We start from the raw sequence: 19,975 nt of genomic DNA, 5'->3' as shown, positions 1-19,975 counted from the left end.
CAGTGGGTTCCTCTATTTCGACGAACATCCAAATTTACGATTCCGCATTCTTGCGATCTGATTCGACGGGGTAAACTATCTCGCATAAAAACACCCCTGAAGTGAGGAATTTTTAATTTGCGCGCCAGAGATATTAAATCGACGTCGTATAGAGCCCTTCTGGGTAGCTTTATTGGGAGTTTTTTTGTTTCTTCAGATAAAGACCGAATCCGCCGCGCGGACTCTTTTTCAAGAATAGACCCGATCCCTTTTTTCCAATCTCTTCCATAGCTCGGTTATGGCGGTTGTCCTCTTCGAGTTTCTTTCGTGCGTTTTTCGCATCGATGACAGTTTTAGCGATAGCAGCGGCTCCGCCCGAGAGCGAACCTAAAGCCCCTAGCGCTCCTAATAACGGTAAAAGTGGTAAAATACCGCCCGATTTTGATTCGAACGGTATAATTCTAGGTACCCTAATTTTTTTACGTCCTCCCGCTTTTCTTACAGCGGCTCTGCCAGCTCGAAGCGCTTCCAGTGCCGATCTTCTAAGCATTTTAGGGTTATCGATATGAAACAATTGTTTCTTCTTTAATGCATTGCGAACCTTTTTCACGACACCCTGTCGAAACGAAACAGAGGGACGCCGTTGTTGACCCATACCGAGCTTACGTTTAGTTTTCATAGTCGCGGTGACAAAGAATGCGGCAGCTTTTTCACCAAACTTTGCGTCTTTAGATTTTACTCGCTGCCACGCACGCGTTTCCAATTCTTTATCCGCTTTATGACGTTCGTCTAACGAATTGTTTTGCCAATAGGCAATGTCGTGTACCTTACACGCAGCGTCCAAAGGATTCACCCCGCTATCGCCTCGGTTCAAGCGTTTTTCCAATTTTGTACCGGGACCGCAAAACTGGTAACCCGGAATGTGTACTTCAAAAGGTAACTTGTTAATAAGCGTGTTAACGAGACCACTTCCGGACGCGAAGCATAACATACTAATTAAAGGAAATTGCTTGTGTCGTATATATATATACGAGGTGTCTCGAATAAACATTGTAGTCATGCGGGTGGTGCAGCAGAAACTCAAGCTCCCCATCGATAATTTAGATTTGGTTTGCGGAGATGGTTTCTTTAACAAAAGCAAACACGGTCAACTGCTACCCAATTCATTTAGGGCGGTGTTTTGCGGACCTAGCGGTTGCGGCAAAACCAACACCATGTTAGCGCTACTCTTTAACCCCAACGGGGCAAGTTTCGAAAATGTTTACGTCTACTCAAAGTCGTTGTATCAACCAAAATATCAACTGTTATCTCGCGTATTGAGCAATGTCAAAGGAGTTGGATATTATCCCTACAGTGAAAGAGACTCGATAATCGACCCCAGCGATGCGAAAGAGAATTCTCTGTTTATTTTCGACGACGTGGCGTGCGACAAGCAAGATAAAATTCGCGAGTATTTTTCGATGTGCCGACACAAGGCCATCGACGCTATTTATCTCTGTCAGACATACTCCAAGGTACCCAAGCAATTGATACGTGACAATTGCAATATTGTCGCGTTGTTTAAACAGGATGACATGAATTTACGTCACGTTTATGATGAACATGTCTCACCCGACGTTTCATACGACACGTTTAAACAAATTTGTTCCGAGTGCTGGAAAGAAAAGTACGGCTGTTTGATAATTGTCAAAGATTTCGACGTAAAAAACGGACGCTACCGCAAGGGTTTCGATAAATATATAAAAGTCGATATTTAATTGTCGATAGAAACAGTCATGAAGGCGACGTCCGCCGACATCGCCGACGCGGCGCTAAAAAAAAAAGTAAACGAGTTGTCTAGATCTATTCGAAAGAAGTATTTAACATTAAAATTGGGTAAGAGCGAAGAGGATGCGTCAATTCGGAAGCTTTTCAAACCCGTCAGCGAGCCGCTAGAACGTATAGCAAAAATAAAGCTATCACCGTCACCGGCAGAAATAAAAACTGAACGTCGAGGTGTCAAGCGGGAACACAAAAAGGAACCGAACGAAGAAACAAAAAATAAGGTTAACGTATCATTTTTGCCTATGGAAGAAATTCAGGAAACGCCGGATCCCAATAAGAGCGTTGAGATGCAAAATATCGATGAGGAGGAAGATGATGTGTTTGACACATCGAGCGTGGCCAACGCATCCCTTCAATCATACCTGGAACAATATCCAGAAATTTCCCATTCATATATTCAAAATTTATGGGTAAAATCGCCCGACACCGATATTGTTTACGGACCCGTTTACGACAAAATATCATCCAAATGGTTTCTCGGCAATAAATCGCTGGATTTTCATCAAGGATCTGGCGATATTATTGTAGACGGCGAGAGATATTCCGGTACCCGCGGCTTGTATAATTTGGTGTTTTTGAAAGATCCCATAGCATACACAAAAGACGATTTGGCACAATATAAAAAAATAATGGAGGCTACCCAGGTGCACAGGGACGCGATCGGACGTTTGAAAGGCGCATCGACTGTACCAAAATATACCAAGGTCATCCGACCCTTAATAAAATCTCAGTCGCGTTCGTACTCGTACAGCGGTCAAGGTTATAATATGCGTTATAATGACGCTCCTACTGAATATGTATACTGGGACGACGTCAATGAACTCGTAGAGCGTCTGAAATTACTAATCGCGTCGAAACACGCAGGCAACACGTCTCATGATAACGAAATAGTTTCAATCGTTGAAGAGCTAAAAGAATCAGGTTTTATACGTTAGTTTAACGATGAGTCTGGACAAGTTTGGACGTTCTAGCGCGCTGCGACGACCCTTCACTAATACTGTGATTAGAAGCGCCCTCGACTATATGCCAGACGGAAACGTCAATATGAACAATTTAAAAATTTGCAATGTCCAAACGCCTAGCGACGACGGTGACGTGGCTAACAAAAAATATGTGGATGAGACAAGTAATTTATTAAAAATTGCATTGAGAAAGATTATTGGACAGAAACTCGAAGCGTACACGAAAAGATTACAAATTGAAGACAAAACTAAATTCTCGCGTCTTGAAGAACAACTGAAAATGAGTAGCACTACACTCGAAAATGAAATTATGCAGTTTCGCGAAGTTTTCCACCAAAAGCTAAGCGAAATGAGCGCAAAGAAAGATTTGGAAAAGCACATGACAAAAGTCGCCGTTTTGTCACAGCAATTTCATGATATTGTAACCAAAATGGAGCGACTTACGAACGAAAATGAGAATATAATGAAGGTATTGAAACAAAGGGTTTTAAATCCTCCATCGCAACCGAACACACATTATGAATAAAGAGAAGGTACAACTGGTTCGAGAACTGCACAAGCCGGCACGCAGAAATTATGCTCGCCGCCGGACTATAATACGAGGGATGGATGACCTGTGGCAAGCGGATCTGGCCCAATTAGATCGCTACAGCAAACAAAACAGAAATTTTAAATTCGTGCTGGTTGTGATAGACTGTTTCTCAAAATATGTATGGTGTCGCCCGTTGAAAACCAAAACCGGGGTCGAAGTCGCCAAGGCGTTTTCCAAAATTCTCAAGGACGGACGGCACCCTCAAAACTTGCAAACGGATCTCGGTAAAGAATTTTACAACGACACGTTTCTGAAACTTGTGGATAAGCATAAAATTAACCACTATAGTACGTATAGCATAAAAAAGGCCTCAATTGTCGAACGGGTGATACGTACCCTCAAAGAGAAATTGTTTCGACATTTTTCTTTACGCGGGACGTACAAATGGATCGATGTGCTCGCCTCTATCGTTGATGAATACAATAACACAAAACATAGAACGACGGGTACGAAACCCATCGATGTGAGTAAGAGCAACGAAAAGAGAATTTTGAAAACCGCGTATAGTAGCATAAAAATATTCGGTCCTCGTAAACTTAAAGTCGGCGACATCGTTAGAATCAGCAAAGTCAAGCACGTTTTCAACAAAGGTTATACACCGAATTGGACCACGGAATTGTTTAAAATTGTTAAAGTACGGGTTACTAACCCCGTAACGTATTTGCTTCAAGATATGCAGGGTAAACCCATAATGGGCGGATTTTATGAAGAAGAATTGCAGAAGACAGTTAACCCGGACTTATATCTCGTCGAAAAGGTGTTGCGCAGACGAGGCAATATGGTTCTCGTGCGCTGGTTGGGATTGGATAAGTCGCACGATTCGTGGGTAGACAACGTAGACGTTTTGAAATAAATTTAGTCTCGATTTAGAAGTTCTGACATAAATACGTGTATATGATGGCTCAAGAGAAAATTGTGACATCCAACGAATTGTATAATTTATTGGAAAATTTCGAGTTGCAATTTCCTTCATCAGAAGTGCTCCCGTCCAGCTTCGTTCCTGTAGAGCAACAAACCAAAAAATCTGCGACCAAACGAAAACAAAGTGCGTCGGTCGTATCCCGCAAGAAGAAGAAGAAAACTACCACAAGTGAAGCGTTTGCAGCTCCAACGTCATCCGCTGATTGGCTCGAAGTGTTCACGGACGGTAGAGAAAAAAGTGTCATTTGTGAGGCATTCAATTTAAAAAGAAACTTGGCGTCTCAGTTGTCGGGATTAGAGTGCAATATCAACGAAATTGAAACACAAATTGCGCTTTTTAATACAGACTTGCAAGTGGCGCGGATGCAAGCTCAAGAGTGCAAAAGAAAACTAGAACAATTTAATAATTTAGCATTTAACGAAATTGTAAAATAGTAATAATGTATATAATAAATAAATTATACAATTACAAACTTCTGTGTAATTATTATGCGGTGTTGTGGTGGTGGTAAAAAAGAAAATAGCGTCTAAATATATACATGTTTATTCTTGTTGCAATACAATGGAATACAATCAATACATAAAAGTCTTATCTACAGTTACATATGTTATAATAAAACCACAGTATTAATAGTTCAATGGACTATCAGAAAAGCGTAACTTTTTTCCATATTTCCTCTCATCGTGAAGCATTAAATTACATTCATCTTCAGTTTCTACAGTGAACAAAACTTCTTCAAAGCAGCTTTGACACCAAAATTGTTTATCGTGATATACATCATTCAAATTATTTATATCCAGCTGTAAATGATAGTGATCCAATAAAAGTCTAAAATTTTTCTTTTTAAATTTTTTAACTAGTTGAAATATAAAGTGACAAGATTTACAAACTAAAATTTCCGAATATTTTATCCTGTAATAACTGACCCATAAACAGTAAGCGGATTCTCCGTCAAAATCAATGGTTGGAGTTGCCAAAATGCTATTTCTGTAAGACGATCCAAATCTCTTATTCAACAGAATGAATTCTAAATTTAATAAAGAATTGCCATCAGACTGGAGCGCTAATTGTTTAAGGTACTTCCATCTATATTTCGAATAATATTTAAATATTAGTATCGTTAGTTTCCAAGGCAAAGGTGACTCAAGCAAAAAATCAGCACTACACCTAATATTTTCGCAAATTGTTATAATACAAAGGCTTTCTAATGTAAGTTGTTTGACCATAATCTGTAACAAAAATATATTAAAAAATAATTACGGCACTTTATAATGTCCCCACGGAAGCGTTTCATATGAATTCGGCAAAAGATAACGTTTATCGTCTAAAGGACTCAAGGCAACTTTTGTTTGTTCGATGCTAAATACATTGTGAGTGTATGAACGAATGGTTCGTTGAGTGGCGTACTTTTCCCTAAAATTTGTTAAGCATTCTACGTAGTCATCAAATGAAATTTTATTTTTTACAATATTGTACTGAATACCCTTTGACTTTTTAACTACCGAACCCGTTAAAATTTTGAAAGTATACATTTTCGACCTTAACCCCGCATAATGACTAATGATGGTGCCATTAGTCTCATCCTTCATCAACCCCAAAACCTTTTTGTTGATTTGCGGTATATTATAGGGATTGTCATTAGGATAATCAGACGTGTCAAATTTTTGTTAAATCGGCCTTAATAACGCTTTCATATGCGTCATAACATTTGATATTATAAATGAAACTGTCCGTATCCATGTATTGAATTTTACATTTTTCGGGACCCAAATTTGGAAGCATGTAATTATAATGAAACTCGTACATGGTCGTTTTCGACAAATCCAATATGGACATTCCAATATAAAGTGGCTTATTAAAGCAAAGTTCCGATTTTTTTAATTCTATAAGCAACAAATTGTTATCAAGTATGGTTCTACTGTGAAATCTAGGACTAGAAATTAAATTTTTCGCACCGTAGCGACCATCCCACGCTTTAACAAATTTAACAATACGATGCTTGCGAATGTTTTCCATTGTTTTACCGTAAGCGGCATTATTAAACAATTTGTATAAATTTATACCAAATTTTGTCTTTGCTTGGGTTCTTAATTTATTATTATGATCGATATAACATTTCAACCAACGAGATTGGTTAAATTTTAATATTTTGTGAATTTTCTTTAGTACGAGACCGTTTTTGAGAGCCTGTTTTAAATTGCGATAGTGTATGACGTATTTTTCTTTATTATACAAAGTAGTCATTAGTTTTGGTAACTTTGAATTGGGGGGCACTCGATGTTCGGCACAAAATGGAAAATCTCTATGTGTGTCATGTAATTTCTGCGGGTATTCCAGGTCTACCTCTAGGATATATCCTTGGGAAGATTCATCTGGAATGTTCATGACAGTAAATGAATCAATCTCTTGATGAGACATCCAGTCGAATCCTCCGTAAGGAAGAGGCTCGCACATGGCCTTGCCATAGAGGTTATTGACGTCAAAGTACATGATATAGGAATCATCCCTGGATGAATCGTAGTTGGGCATATATTTATTGTTGGCCTCCGCATATCTACCAACACACACCGAAATTCCACCTCGTATAGCCCGCTCGATAATCATAATTTGGTCAATGTCGCACAACGAAGGATGATCCGTTACCCATTTCAAATTTATTAATGTTAATCTCTAAATAAATAATATTATTTAAAGCCCACCCGGAATCACGTTCCTGAAACTCTGACATTTGATTTAAAATTTTATCTTGCACATTTTCAACAAACCAATCATTCAATTCTGTTCCTAAATCAACTACAGCATTTCCGGTACTCAGATATTTAACATCAACTTCGCCTTGGACATCATTTTTTGCCTTAATAAATTCACCGCAAAATGTGGTATTTACTTTCAGCAATAAAAATTTCTTTAAAATTTGACTAATTTTTTGTTGAAATATTGGACGAGAATCGTTTAAAAATTGAATTAAATCTTTATGAAGTAAATTAATTATGACACCAGTCTGAACTCTTCCCTGGAAACACGATGCTACCGATTCCCATACAACCATTTCATTTGTGTTTGTCTCGCGGCTACTACTTTGTAATCCCAATCCAAAATGCTTATGTTGATAATTAAGAATAATTTTTCTAATAGCTTTCAGATGTTGAATTGTAGTTTGTAATTTTCTTTTTAACCCAATAGATAAATCCTTTTCGTTAGAAACGATTTGGTTGCAAGATTCAATATTTTTACTTAGTCTCCTAAGCCACACATCACTATCTCTAAGAGTGAACTTGTCGGAAATATGCTTTTTTAATTTTTGTAAGGTTAAAATTAAGATTTGCGCTCTATGAATGATCTGCTTTACGCGCATCGTGGTTTATTAAATATATAACAGTAAATAAGACTTACCCTGTATAATATGTTGATTAATTTTGAATTATTTTGAATTTCTTTAAAGAGTTGGGCTTTCCAATATCTTTGGATCCCTCGTAGACCAGTTTGTACTGCCCCGACGCAAAGTGTTCTAGTCTCGGACGGAAAGCTTCTGTCACGCGAGTAGGAAGAAATACTACGGAATTTTCTAATTGCAGCAACACGGAATTGCCAAATTTTGTATTAACAATTTTGGCTCTAGTAATTTTAAACGGAACGCCTATCGGCAATTCATGCAGTTTGACAATCGGCTGCTCAAAATCACCTTCTGCAAGACAGGTTTGATTCAGTTGACTTAAGTCCATCTATAAATTATTATTAATTATTTTATCTCAAAATAAAAAAAATAAAAAAAACTTACGCTTAAGATTGGCTGCTATTCTATTTGCGGTTACGGGTTGAGAGTACTAAGATGATCTTTAGGACCTTTATAAAATAATAACAAATGTTAAAGAATTAAAATAAAACAATAAAAAAGGTACTTACTGCTTTTTTGTACGAACACCAAACCACTAAGTTAGCTTCCACGTTGCACGAATAATACCAAAAACAACTACTGACAAAACAGAGAAAAATGAGATGTATTTATACGGTGCGAGAATACTTTCTAAAAGTTAACAAACGAAGACACCTCCACATGCGTTGCAACAAATTTTTCCCATTACGTTAATCCCACGGAGCAAATATAAAGGGGGCAATTAATTATTATTCTCAACAAGCAAAACAACTCGACATTTAGACTCGGCGCGTTATGAAATTCCACATCCCATACGGAGATTGTAAAAAATGAAAGCAAGTTGGCCTTGATCTTTTGCGGCAACATACGTTCGTCCAACGTCCGAAGCGGTTGCGTTCCCGTGTGAAAGCGTGTTGACCCTGAGACTCCTATCTGCACGGTTGTCTGGCGACAACATCGCGTCTATTCAAATCGGCGTTGGTGCTTGTGGGTTGAAGACCTTTCGACTTTTAATTCAACCATGGAAGGAGTGCATGTGTATAAATACGTTGCATGTGTATTATAGACTATATTCAGTGCAATGAATACAGAAGTGCGATGTCCATTTCCCTACGACCCTACAACTGGTAAGTTTTATATTTTAATTACCTTTATACAGTGCGCGTCTTTTCTTGTGGGTTTCAGTTTGGGTTATCACTTTTTTGGTTAGTTTCTACCTGTTTTTAAAATATGATACTCATCTTTTTTACGTTGCATAATAACCGATTTAAATTGAGTGTTTTTAATATCTTTTAAATGACAGTGAATGGAAAAGGGAATTTTGGCTTTTAAAAAATAAACAATTTTTAAATTTGTTTCAAAAATGTGCGTTTTATGGGGAAAACGCGAAATATGTTTTATTTTTTGTACTAAAAAATTGCAGTTTGCCTTTTTGACAATAATAATCGAATTAAATTGAGCGTTTTTAATATCTTTTAAATGACAGTGAATAGGGAATTTTGGCTTTTAAAAAATAAACAATTTTTAAAATTATTTGATGACCCCCCACTTACTGAAAGTTTTGTTTCAAAAATGTGCGTTTTATGGGGAAAACGCGAAATATATACATTTTTTTGTTTATTTTTTGTACTAAAAAATTGCAGTTTGCCCTTTTGACAATAATACACTTACATTTAAATGACAGTGAATTGAAACGTGAATTTTGGTATGCGCGTATAACTTAAAAAACAATTTTTAAAATAATTTGATAACCCCCCTTTTTGGAAGTTTTGTTTAAAAAAAAAAATGTGTGTTTTATAGGAAACGCTACATATCATACTTTGTTTTGTTCTAGAAAAAATCGCGGTTTGTCCGTATGACAAGTCGCATATTATGTTGGCGCATCGCTTAGGGCGTCACATATTCAAATCACACAAAGAGTACCGGGGGTTAGAATTCCCGGTACGACATGAAACGACAAGGGAACATCACCAGCAGCAGGAGCAACCCGGTGGATCAAAAGAAGAGCAGCAGGAGTACCCGGGTGGGTGGTCGACGGAGTGGGACGGCGAGGAGTGCACTTCGTATTTAGATTTCCTCCGGGAACGGGAAGAAGAACAACGCAAGGAACAGGAACAATGGGATGGTCGACTGAATCGACATAAAAAGAAGAAGAAACTCCTCGCCAGACCAATTTTATAAATAAAATAAAATAAAATGTATTAAAATTCAAGTTTATTTAATTATCCTCCCGATCCACCGCGTCACCGCGCCGCACCGTCACCGCCCTCTACCGGGGGGGCCTACGACGGTCGGAGCGCGCGACATCTAGCAGCGACGGGCGGAACCGGGGCAAAACAGGACGCTACACAAGCTGGCGACATCTAGCAGCGACGGGCGGAACCGGGGCAAAACAGGACGCTACACAAGCTGGGTGGGGGGCGGAGCGCACTCTGGTAGACAGGGGGGACACTAGGACGCCACGCGCGGGGGGCCCCCGCTGCGGGGGGGTTAGGAAATTGAGGTTATGTACGGTTTCTGTTGCTTATATCGGCACTATACATCTACTAGTAAAGCTTAAAGACGGTTGTAAACGATTTTTTTAGGGACAGTTATCGATGTCTGTTTGCGTCCGTATGTTTAGCAATAGTTTACAAGAGTTGGGCAATAGCCGGAGTTGCATGTGTTTTCTTGCAGGGATTTGAGAAAAAGCCTTTTAGTTGGATTGAATAACAAAACTATCCAGCAGGGAGAAGTAGCCAGATTTCTGGGTGTTTGATTCCCATTTAACCTGGACTAAAAAACTAGACCATAGTTTAAAAACAACTTCCTAAATTTGGTTTCTATAATTTTGTATATATTTATTCGTACCTAAATTATAGCTAGTATGTTGGGAAAATGCATCACGATCCGGAGGAGTATTTAGATTGCACAAGCGAATCATCAGCACAATGTTATTTAAACCTAGGTTTTTTTCTTGTCGTCAACTATTTCTTGATATGGGAATACTAACTCTTTCTGGTCTTTTTATTTATAATTAATAAATCGAATCCTAGTAACTATGAACCACTTCAAAATAACCGTAAATTGTCTATACTTGCCCATAGTCCGGTTTTTTTGCTGATAAAACTTTTAATCATTTGCCTATTTCACTGAAATAGACACATAGTGTTGGTAAGTTCAAATACCGTGTAAAACCCAATTTACTTCGGTATGCCTTTTATACTTAAATTATTTTTTTGACTGCGATAACATATTGTTGTAATCGTTTTTATTTTTGTATATTATTTTAATGTTTAATATATTGTTTGTATTTTTGACATTATTCCGATACCTGAAATCAGGTCTATAGAAATCAATTTGATTTGATTTAATATGATCCAATCATTCACTTTTCCTCTGAATCCTAAATCTTAATCCTAAATATAACAGAGTGTAACTCACGAACGACTACTGATAATTTAATCTGAAAATTTTAGTATAATTCAACAACCTATGATATAAAAAAGTAAAAAAGTAATCGCTATCTAGCTTCTCTGCTAATTAAAAAATAAGATAAATTAGAAAATTTGAAAGGGAAAACTATAACGGAACTTTCTTGCAAAGAAGCATAAACGCATGCACTTTATCCATGCTATAAAAATGTTCTTTAAAATTAAATCGCAACGCCAATATCTATAATTCCGTAATTTGTTTCAGGGTACGTGTTCGGGTACAGAAATACTGGTAAAAGTGCTTTTAAAAATATTGATAAAGCCACGAGGCTTTGCAAACGTGTGATAAATAGACACTTCAGCACAAGAGCTGAGTAGGTCCTACAAGATAAGATACTTTGTTGTAAAATCACAAAACTAGAAAGATTTTATTGTACATTCGTTTGAATCCGAACAAGTACATAGCAACATAAAAATCCGTTCGAGTTGAATTAAATTTGTGTTTGCTTAAATGTGCTCTGATAATAGTTGTACAGGGTATCGCACAAGTATCTCACAGCGCGTAATTACCTTATTTTAAATGAAGCCGGGTGTTTATTAGAAAGTTAGAAAATTAGAAATTAGAAAGGAGGAAGTGCCATGGTTCACAATTAATGAGCTCCAAGAAGCGGCCATTAGAATAAAGTTAAAAAAAAAACAGTGTTCCAGATGGTGTACCTCCCGAGATTGTAAGATGTGTGGCGCAGAAATTACCAGACATCTGCCGAAATGCAATGAATGATCTTCTGTTGAGAGGACAATTCCCGAGAATATGGAAACAGTCTAGACTAGTCCTGCTAGAGAAGCCTAGAAAGGAGAACCAAACGCCTGTATTCTATAGGCCTCTGTTTCTGCTACAATGCATAGGGAAACTCCTGGAGCATCTTATTAACAAAGTTTGTTTTAACGAAAAATAGATCTACAATAGACGCAATCAAAAGGACAATGGATGAAGTGGACAAGGCCAATAGCACAGAGCAGAACAGGAAGCTATTACGTTGGATGTCAAAAATGTGTTTAACTTGGCACCATGCAGGGGTATCTTGGATGATCTAAAAAGACACAAATAATAAAAAATTACCTCTCGGAGAGGTTACTACAAATTGGAGAAAATAGCTTTATGGAAATCACACGTGGGGTGCCGCAGGTTTCAGTACTGTGGCCGGTCCTACTAAGATGGGTTGCTCCGATTGAAAAAATTTTAAAAAATTAATTTTCGCATCTTTAAATATGGGAATAATTGGATAATAAATTTTGGGCTCCGCGAAAGCGATAAATTAGCTATACCTACTTCCACTGTTCCATTTCTATGTTTCCTTTGGCTATATAGGCGACCATTGTTCGAAATAAAATTAAAATAATCAAGATGTCTGAGAACTTGTTAGATTAACTATAGGGAAACCCGGATAGCTACTAGATAATATAACTACAATACAATACAACTACTACTGATAATACAAGAACTTATGAAGCAAATATAAAAAAAAATGAGGATGACCATTCAACTTACGCGTAAAAGACGTAAAATCTCGTTTTTTACTAATGACCTCGGCATTCAACAACTAATAGTCGTTGACAGATCGTCAAGAGTTTGTATGCGGCATTTTTGCGACAGTATTTCTCAAAATATGTCCAGATCTCATTAAATCGTCAGGCAAAAAACAGTGGATTTCGCTGGTTAAATAGAAAATAGCGCAAAGTGTAGGTGAGTGACTGAAATCTCCACGAGAATATCATACCCACATAGGGGGCCTCAATTTTTATCGTCGTAAGGTATTATCTAGAGCTAGGGGAGGCGTTGGATGTTTAATTAGACGGAATATAACAAAATACCTAAACAAATGGCAAGCGATATCAGAAAGAATCCTAAAATTCGAACTGACACCTGCCGCAAACAACATAATAAATCCATTAATACTATATGGACCCAACGAAGATGATAAGACACATTTTGGGAGGAGGTAACTGAAATAGTAGAAACCTTAAAGGGAAAAATTATCATTATTTGAGATTTGAATGGGAGAGTCGGAATTAACAATGAGCAGACGGGGGAAGTCATAGGAAGAGAAAACATCAGAAATAACGGTCTGACAATTATTGACTTTTGCATCCAGAATGACCTCCTAGTGATGAACAAGTTTTTTAGGCACAAAGATATTCATATATACACTAGAAAAGTAATTAGTAGGAATGAAAAATCGATAATTGACTATATAATTGTAAATAAATAATGCAGAAATGAAATCATGGACGTCAGGGTTAGAAGAGGAGCTGAATAGGTAGTCACCACTACATGTTGGTTGGAAAAACCTCCCAGTGTTCGAAGTGTTTTCGGAGCGCGAGCATTGAAGATGCCAAGTGAGATTTTGGCGAAACGTCTGCAGGATTCCAGTCGGAGGCAAGATTTGCAGGATTCTAGTCGGAGTTCAACGAGCGAACGGATGATATCCCGGAATATAGTGTCATCACATTTTTCCATCAGTGAATCAATACGTGAGAATATATATATATATATATATATATATATATATATATATATATATATATATATATATATATATATATATATATATATATATAAATATATATATTATGGTATGTTTATGATTCTTTATACAAAAAGCTTATTTTTGTACTAAACGATTAAAATCTAGTAGCCAACGAGAACAATGATTTTCTCGTAAAGGTACCAGCGTCCAAATATTTTTGCCCTGAAATTTCACATTCTTTCAAGTTTATTACCAACTATTTTTAAATATTACTAAAAAGCAACATCGAGGGTGATAACGATGAGGAATTTAAAAAGTATGTGTGTCAGAGGCATTAGTCAAAAAATTTATAGTAATAGGTATTAGTTGTATTCGTTAAGAAACTTGAGGTATTAGTTTCTCTAACTAAGTAAAAAAAACCTTTTATTTGTTTGGCCTAAAATGGTTTTTGAAAGCTAACAACTCTAGGTACGAATATAGTATCACTAACTTACTAGAGTTTCCAGAACTCGCAGTCATTGCCGCGTTGCTTGGATGGGTACACTAGAGTAAAACGGTGTCTAGAGTAAATCAGTATAGCCTGGCATTTAGATTAAGATTTAAAAATATGGACAAGGGTAGTTGCATTAAAGAGACCCGACGACTGGTGAAATCAAGACAAACATATTTGGGTCAAATTCACCAGTTTCGTGTAGAAAAACGAAACACATCAAAAGTCTTCATCAAACTGCATGGTGAACATAGCTGCATCTTTCGTTAGGTGCCAAATGCTTTGCTACTTTCAGCAAAAAACATTAAAAAATGCTCATTAGACTAGCATGATTAACTGCCAAGTGAACTTTTTGAAAATCGGGTAAGATATTCTCTTTCTCCAAATATCCCACCAGGCATCGTAATAGTTTATAATAATGATAATGGTAAAAAAGTACCAACGATGAGCGCGACCGTATTTTGAAGATACAAAAAACATCTAGTAGATGTTTTAAGAACCAAATCGTTTAATAAAAGTTATTAGATTACCACTGTACCAATGCGATCTGAATCTTATAGAATTCGTATGGACCGAATTAAACATCACAGTCAGACGCACTGATATCTATCCATGTTATTGATGTAATTAGAACTCAGTGTCAATTATTGCCAGAGAGCACTTGCAGTGAATTCTTGGCATGGAAAATAAGTATAACCAAACTTAGGAAAACGTAAAACCATTAACTATATCCTAGCATGATAGTGATAGCAGAGATTCAAACTATTCTGTCGACTAATTTAATTAAATATGTATTTATTATTTATATAATTACAATTATACAGTACGCAATACAACATAATGTATTCATATATTTTGTGTTTTAATTTCTTTACTACTACCCTGGACCGGTTTGATTTATTGTCCCAAAAATTCACAAAAACTGAAACAAATTAATAGGATAACTTATCTCATTTTTACTTTTATTTATCTAGATATGTGTTACTACTTAGTAGATCTAACCAAAACTTGAACTAAAACTGGAAATTTCTAAACTTACTTAAAATACTCTAGGAACTTTCTTATGTCGATTTTTTCGTAGAGAAGGTAATGATTTTCTGCACATTTTACCCACTAACCTGTACTTTGCGGCATTTTATTTCTTTCTTTCGAAACAGCGATTTCCACACACATTAACTTGTTTTACGAAAACATTTAACTAGATCTGTCAGTGGTCATGTTGGTTGTTGAATGCCGCAAGGTAATTGGTTAAAATAGAGATTCTATATCTCACTAAATAGTTGCTTATAATAATAATAATAATAACATAGTATATTATGTTTGGGTTAACTTACCTACCTTAAAAGTCATCGTTAAAAAATTTAATAATATTTGATAGAAATTTCCGAAGATTTTAGTTCCAGTTTTAGTAATGCATTTCTAGATAAAATACCCAATAAGGTCAATTTATGCGTTAGAAGATGAACTTATTCAAACAAAAAATGCTTATAAAGGCGAACTCTAAATTTTCGCAATGGAGAAATTTGCACGCACTAAACTTGTTCATGCACTAAGCATTGCTGAATATATAATATATTACTGAATGTTTTCCGGTATACTTAAGAACTTAAAATTTTAATTAGTCATAGTCAAACAATTAAAATAATTTTTGAATATTTTAAAAATTACAATTCAAGATAAAATTGTTATAAACTGACTCAGAAAAATCAAAACAGAAAATCACTTTTAATGGAGAACGATGAATTATGTGCTGTAGACCCCTTATTTATTTTTTTCTTATTCATCTGACTAGCGGGGGTGACACAAATTTATGAATGATTTGAGGTATTTAAAAACTGAAATATGGAAAACGTATTCACGTATTCTTTTATTAAGTAGTCTCTACCAGGCATTGATCCTCCGAAACAGATTTTTGAAATTTTCATTTTAACAGCAATTTTTTAAAACGAAAATTTCGAATACTTTTAGTAGGAATCGATTACAAAAGTTAACTCTTGAAATTTTGAAGATTCAACAATAAGTATGTTAATGTTTGAATTTATTATAATTTTTGTTTGTTAATTTTTATATTAACAAATTGAAAATTTTATCGGTTTCTGACACTGATTAAATGCGATGTACATTTAAGTTAAAGTTGCAGAAAGAAAATTTCACCCCTGTCCTGTTCGGAACAATAAAATAAAATAATTTTTTCTGCTGCCGTCTGTAAAATACCTAATTACCCACCGATCTAGCATGCGGGAAGCGTCACTATACTACGTCACTTTCGTTTTTCATGAATCCGAGCCAGTTCGGACATTTCCGGGATTTTACCGCACTGATTTGGGAGGAATCGAATATTTTCGGAGATATTTCCCACGCTTTGAATTTTAATGTTTGTCATTTCTGACAGTGAATGTATTCGTGTTGTTTTGCGAAAATGTACCCAAAAACTAACAGTCGTAGAAAAAGTATAGTATGCAACACGTTCGGTAAACTTTTTAACCGTTTTTTGTGCCGTTTACCGCATTTGTTGCATAATATACTATTACAATTTGACCAAACCTTCCCTATCGCATTAAACTGACAATGATAAAACGGAAGTCGCAAAACGCGATGGCCATGTTGCATAGTCAACTTGTCCATTCTTAAAAGATTTTATTTTGAAATAATTTCAAATTCAAAGAAAAAACTTCGGAGTTACCTGTGCACTTTTTCTAGTAAGTGTTACTTCACTATCATACGTAGCAGGTCTATCATTAAACTCGGCTCAAATGGATATTCGTTTTTTGCAGCCACTTGCAACTTTGATTAGGTATTGGTTCAGGAAGTCCACTCAGATACGATCCATTCTCCATTATTATTAATAAAAGTTCATTAGGATTCGACAACAACTGTTGACATTTTAAAGTAAAAGAAATTTCGTAAGTTAGTTTTTTGCAAAGCATATTAGTATGAAATGAGAGTTTCCGTGGGTACTAAACTAAAACTTTTATCTCTGTTCATATGTTGGACAAAGTTTACTTTTCCTATAAAAAAGTAATATAAATCGCCTTTCCAAATTGTTCATTGAGTCATGGTAGTCCCCCGATTTCCATCCAGATTTAAGACTTGTATACTCCACAAAGCCATTTTTAGAGGCAGCATGTAAAATTATATAGCGAACTCCATCACCATCTTTTTTTCCGAACTGATTGTAGCGAATCGACTAGCTTTTTCTAGACGCTCCTTTACTAAATATCCATGTCTCGTCCAAAAATACTGAATTTAATGAAAATACATCATTCGGGTTTTTCATATATTCTCTCAAAAATGCCAGACATTTATGGTCAGTGGTGTTCCCTGTTCCACCCGATATTTCCGGCTTGAAATACTGCAATTTTTCCAACAAAATTTCAATCTTTTTAATCCATCAATTAATGTGTTCCTTCCAATCGGAATTGTTTTGTTTTATTTTTCCTCTTTAATTTTTGTAATTGGGGAATTTTTATATCGAGCAAATTGAAATTGGTTTTCAATTAATTAATTGCTGCGGTTATATTCTCCGCGTATTTTGGTGACAATCTCACTGGGTATATGGCCAGAAAAAACTCGTATGTCGCTTGGGTGTCGTACTCCGCTGTGATCGGGACTAGTACGACTCAGGTAGAGACCAACGTGAGAGCATTTTCCGCGTGCCAGAATAAAAATCTCGAGTGCCGCCAAGTATTGCGAAATTGTGCCGGTCAACAGTCAGAGAGAGCTACAGCAAGGTAGGCCAAGAAGAAAAGAGATTTTCATTTTTCGTCTCGTTACATCAATATATTATTTTTTGAATCGCCGCGTTATTCCTAGCTCCAATTTAACAAAAAATTACAGTCCATTGCTCTTTCTCGTCCATTTTTTGGTCCAATCGATAACGGATATTTAATTAATCGCAAAAATAACGTGGCCAAATTTCAGTTTGCTCGTTTGAAAAGGAACAGAATTTAAAAATTTGAGATTTTTTGTGGTTCCATTCGGACAGGTACCGAACACGCACCGATTTAACGTAGACGTCGCCATCGCATCCAACGATCGATCGCGCTATTTTCGGCACTGCGTACTCGCAAAAAATATATTGGTATTTTGAAAATTTTTTGGTCGCATAAGGAAGATTCTTATTTCGGGGTTGTGTATTTTTTGTTTAGCATTTAATTGTCACATTCTTTTAATATTCTCTCAAATAATCTAATTTAAATATTAGCGCGTTAATCAAAAAATTTACATGCCACTCTACTCTCACTCTCTCCCCCTTCAGTAGTATTTCTCTCTCTATCTCTCCGGTATTTGCAAGCATTTATATAGGACTGCCTATTGTTCATTACTAACTAAAATATTTTAAATTTTTGGTTGGATGATTAAATATTTATTGATTATAATTATTGTGATCATTCTAGGAACTTGTAGAGTCCAGCTGGTTGTATTCTCCCTCGTATTTATTTATTTGATTAGAAACAAAACTTAGAGTTTTGATAGCTCAAAGAGATAATGCATCTAGTCGTTTGAACGAAATGTTCGCAGTGGCTACTCGAGCTTTAACAGATAATGCAATTCACATGGAGTTCAAGGTTCGTTGTATGCATTTACCAGCTATTCTTACGGACTTTGAAACTCAACATGCAGCTATTTTAAATATTTTGGCAACGGTTGACGATAGTGACCTGAACGAACAGAGACATATTAGGAAAGTTTTTGACGACACATATTACAAGATTGCCGCTACTTATTCCGAATTGTTTGATGGTATTAAAATTAACCTCAGTACTCCAAGTCACATCAAGCTGGCTAAATTAGAATTAATTAGAATTAGAAAAATTTGATGGTTCATTGCGCAATTGGAAGACATTCATCGACCTTTTCAATTCTATGATTCACAATAACTTAACTCTTTCAAATGTTGAAAAGTTTACATACCTCATAAATTCCTTAGAAGGGTGCATCCCTTTAACTGAAGGTAACTATATCATTACTTATAAGTCATTGACTGAGCGCTATGAGAACTCTCGCTTGATTTCTGTCAGTCATTGGCGTGAAATAAAAAAAATAAAACCCCTCCAGAGTGAAACGGACGTGAAAGCCCTGCAGTCATTATTAAATAAATTTTCCGAACATTTATCAGCCCTCGACTACTTAGGTCATCCTACTAAACAGTGGGATTTTGTTCTCTTTTACATGCTATTCGATCGTTTAGATTCAAGCACTGCAACTCGATTTGAGCTGGAATGCGGAAATTCTTTAGATGATATTAACTACAAAAACAAACATTTTGAAGTTTTGTTAAACTTGCTCAAAAAAAATGCGTTGCTCTAGATACTGGCTCCCACTCTTCTGATTCCAATATAACGGAAAAAGAAAAACCCTCTAAATCGCAGAAAAGAACCTTTCTTCTAAATTCTGACTCCTCCAATTGTTCACTTTGTCATAAACGAGGCTATTTAATTTATAATTGCCCAGAGTTTTTAGAAAAGGATTCTGCTAACACATATAAGTTACTAAAGACATAAAAACTGGTGCACTAATTGCCTAGGTTTAAAACATACAGCATTCAAATGCTCATCTCGTGTATGTTGTGGAAATTGCTCAAAGCCACATCATACTTTATTACATCATGATAAACAGCTCAGCCCTGATAATAATCCTTCCACCAGTTCAAATAACTTTCTAACAAATGGGATGCAGGAACACAGTCAGTTACTTTAACGAACATTGATTCTAGCCCTGATGGTAGAGATTCTTCAGTTCTTCTAGCTACCGCTCAAATCAAAATTTTAGATTCGCTTGGTTACTACAGACCTGTTCGAGCTGTACTTGATAGTGGCAGTCAAGTGAACTTTATAACATCTAAATGTTCTAATAGGTTTGGACTTACTCGAAAGCCTCTCTCACTTTTTG

At 36.1% G+C, this 19,975-nt stretch overlaps 1 protein-coding gene and 1 long non-coding RNA gene across 3 annotated transcripts; one reads left to right on the top strand and one right to left on the bottom strand.

The window, feature by feature from the left end:
• Nucleotides 1-4,683: 4,683 nt before the first annotated feature.
• Nucleotides 4,684-8,315, bottom strand: LOC132701295 (uncharacterized). Of its 2 annotated transcripts, XR_009618754.1 has the most exons (4): nt 8,183-8,315; nt 8,058-8,122; nt 7,673-8,001; nt 4,684-5,508 (listed from the first exon to the last, which is right to left on the bottom strand). It is a non-coding gene; the product is annotated as an uncharacterized LOC132701295 (long non-coding RNA). The 2 variants fall into 2 exon arrangements; XR_009618753.1 differs by lacking the exon at nt 4,684-5,508 and having other exon boundaries at nt 7,317-8,001.
• A 327-nt stretch (nt 8,316-8,642) lies between these two features.
• LOC132701294 (uncharacterized) lies at nt 8,643-9,833 on the top strand. Its single transcript, XM_060669091.1, has 2 exons — nt 8,643-8,779; nt 9,487-9,833. Exons 1-2 carry the CDS (start codon nt 8,734-8,736, stop codon nt 9,831-9,833), a joined length of 393 nt encoding a protein of 130 aa, XP_060525074.1. The 5' UTR covers nt 8,643-8,733.
• Nucleotides 9,834-19,975: the final 10,142 nt, after the last annotated feature.

This window comes from Cylas formicarius, unplaced genomic scaffold, assembly GCF_029955315.1.
Source record: "Cylas formicarius isolate icCylForm1 unplaced genomic scaffold, icCylForm1.1 PGA_scaffold_4__25_contigs__length_36172078, whole genome shotgun sequence".
NCBI lineage: Eukaryota > Metazoa > Arthropoda > Insecta > Coleoptera > Brentidae > Cylas > Cylas formicarius.
The sequence above is the reverse complement of the archived record's forward strand: the minus strand, read 5'-3'. Positions and strand labels throughout refer to the sequence as shown.

Bases quoted from the DNA above. Each gene is read 5' to 3' on its own strand.
- LOC132701294 (XM_060669091.1), top strand. From the start codon at position 8,734: ATGAATACAGAAGTGCGATGTCCATTTCCCTACGACCCTACAACTG. The intron at 8,780-9,486 runs GTAAGTTTTATA...GTTTTGTTCTAG, and splicing joins TCCCTACGACCCTACAACTG to AAAAAATCGCGGTTTGTCCG.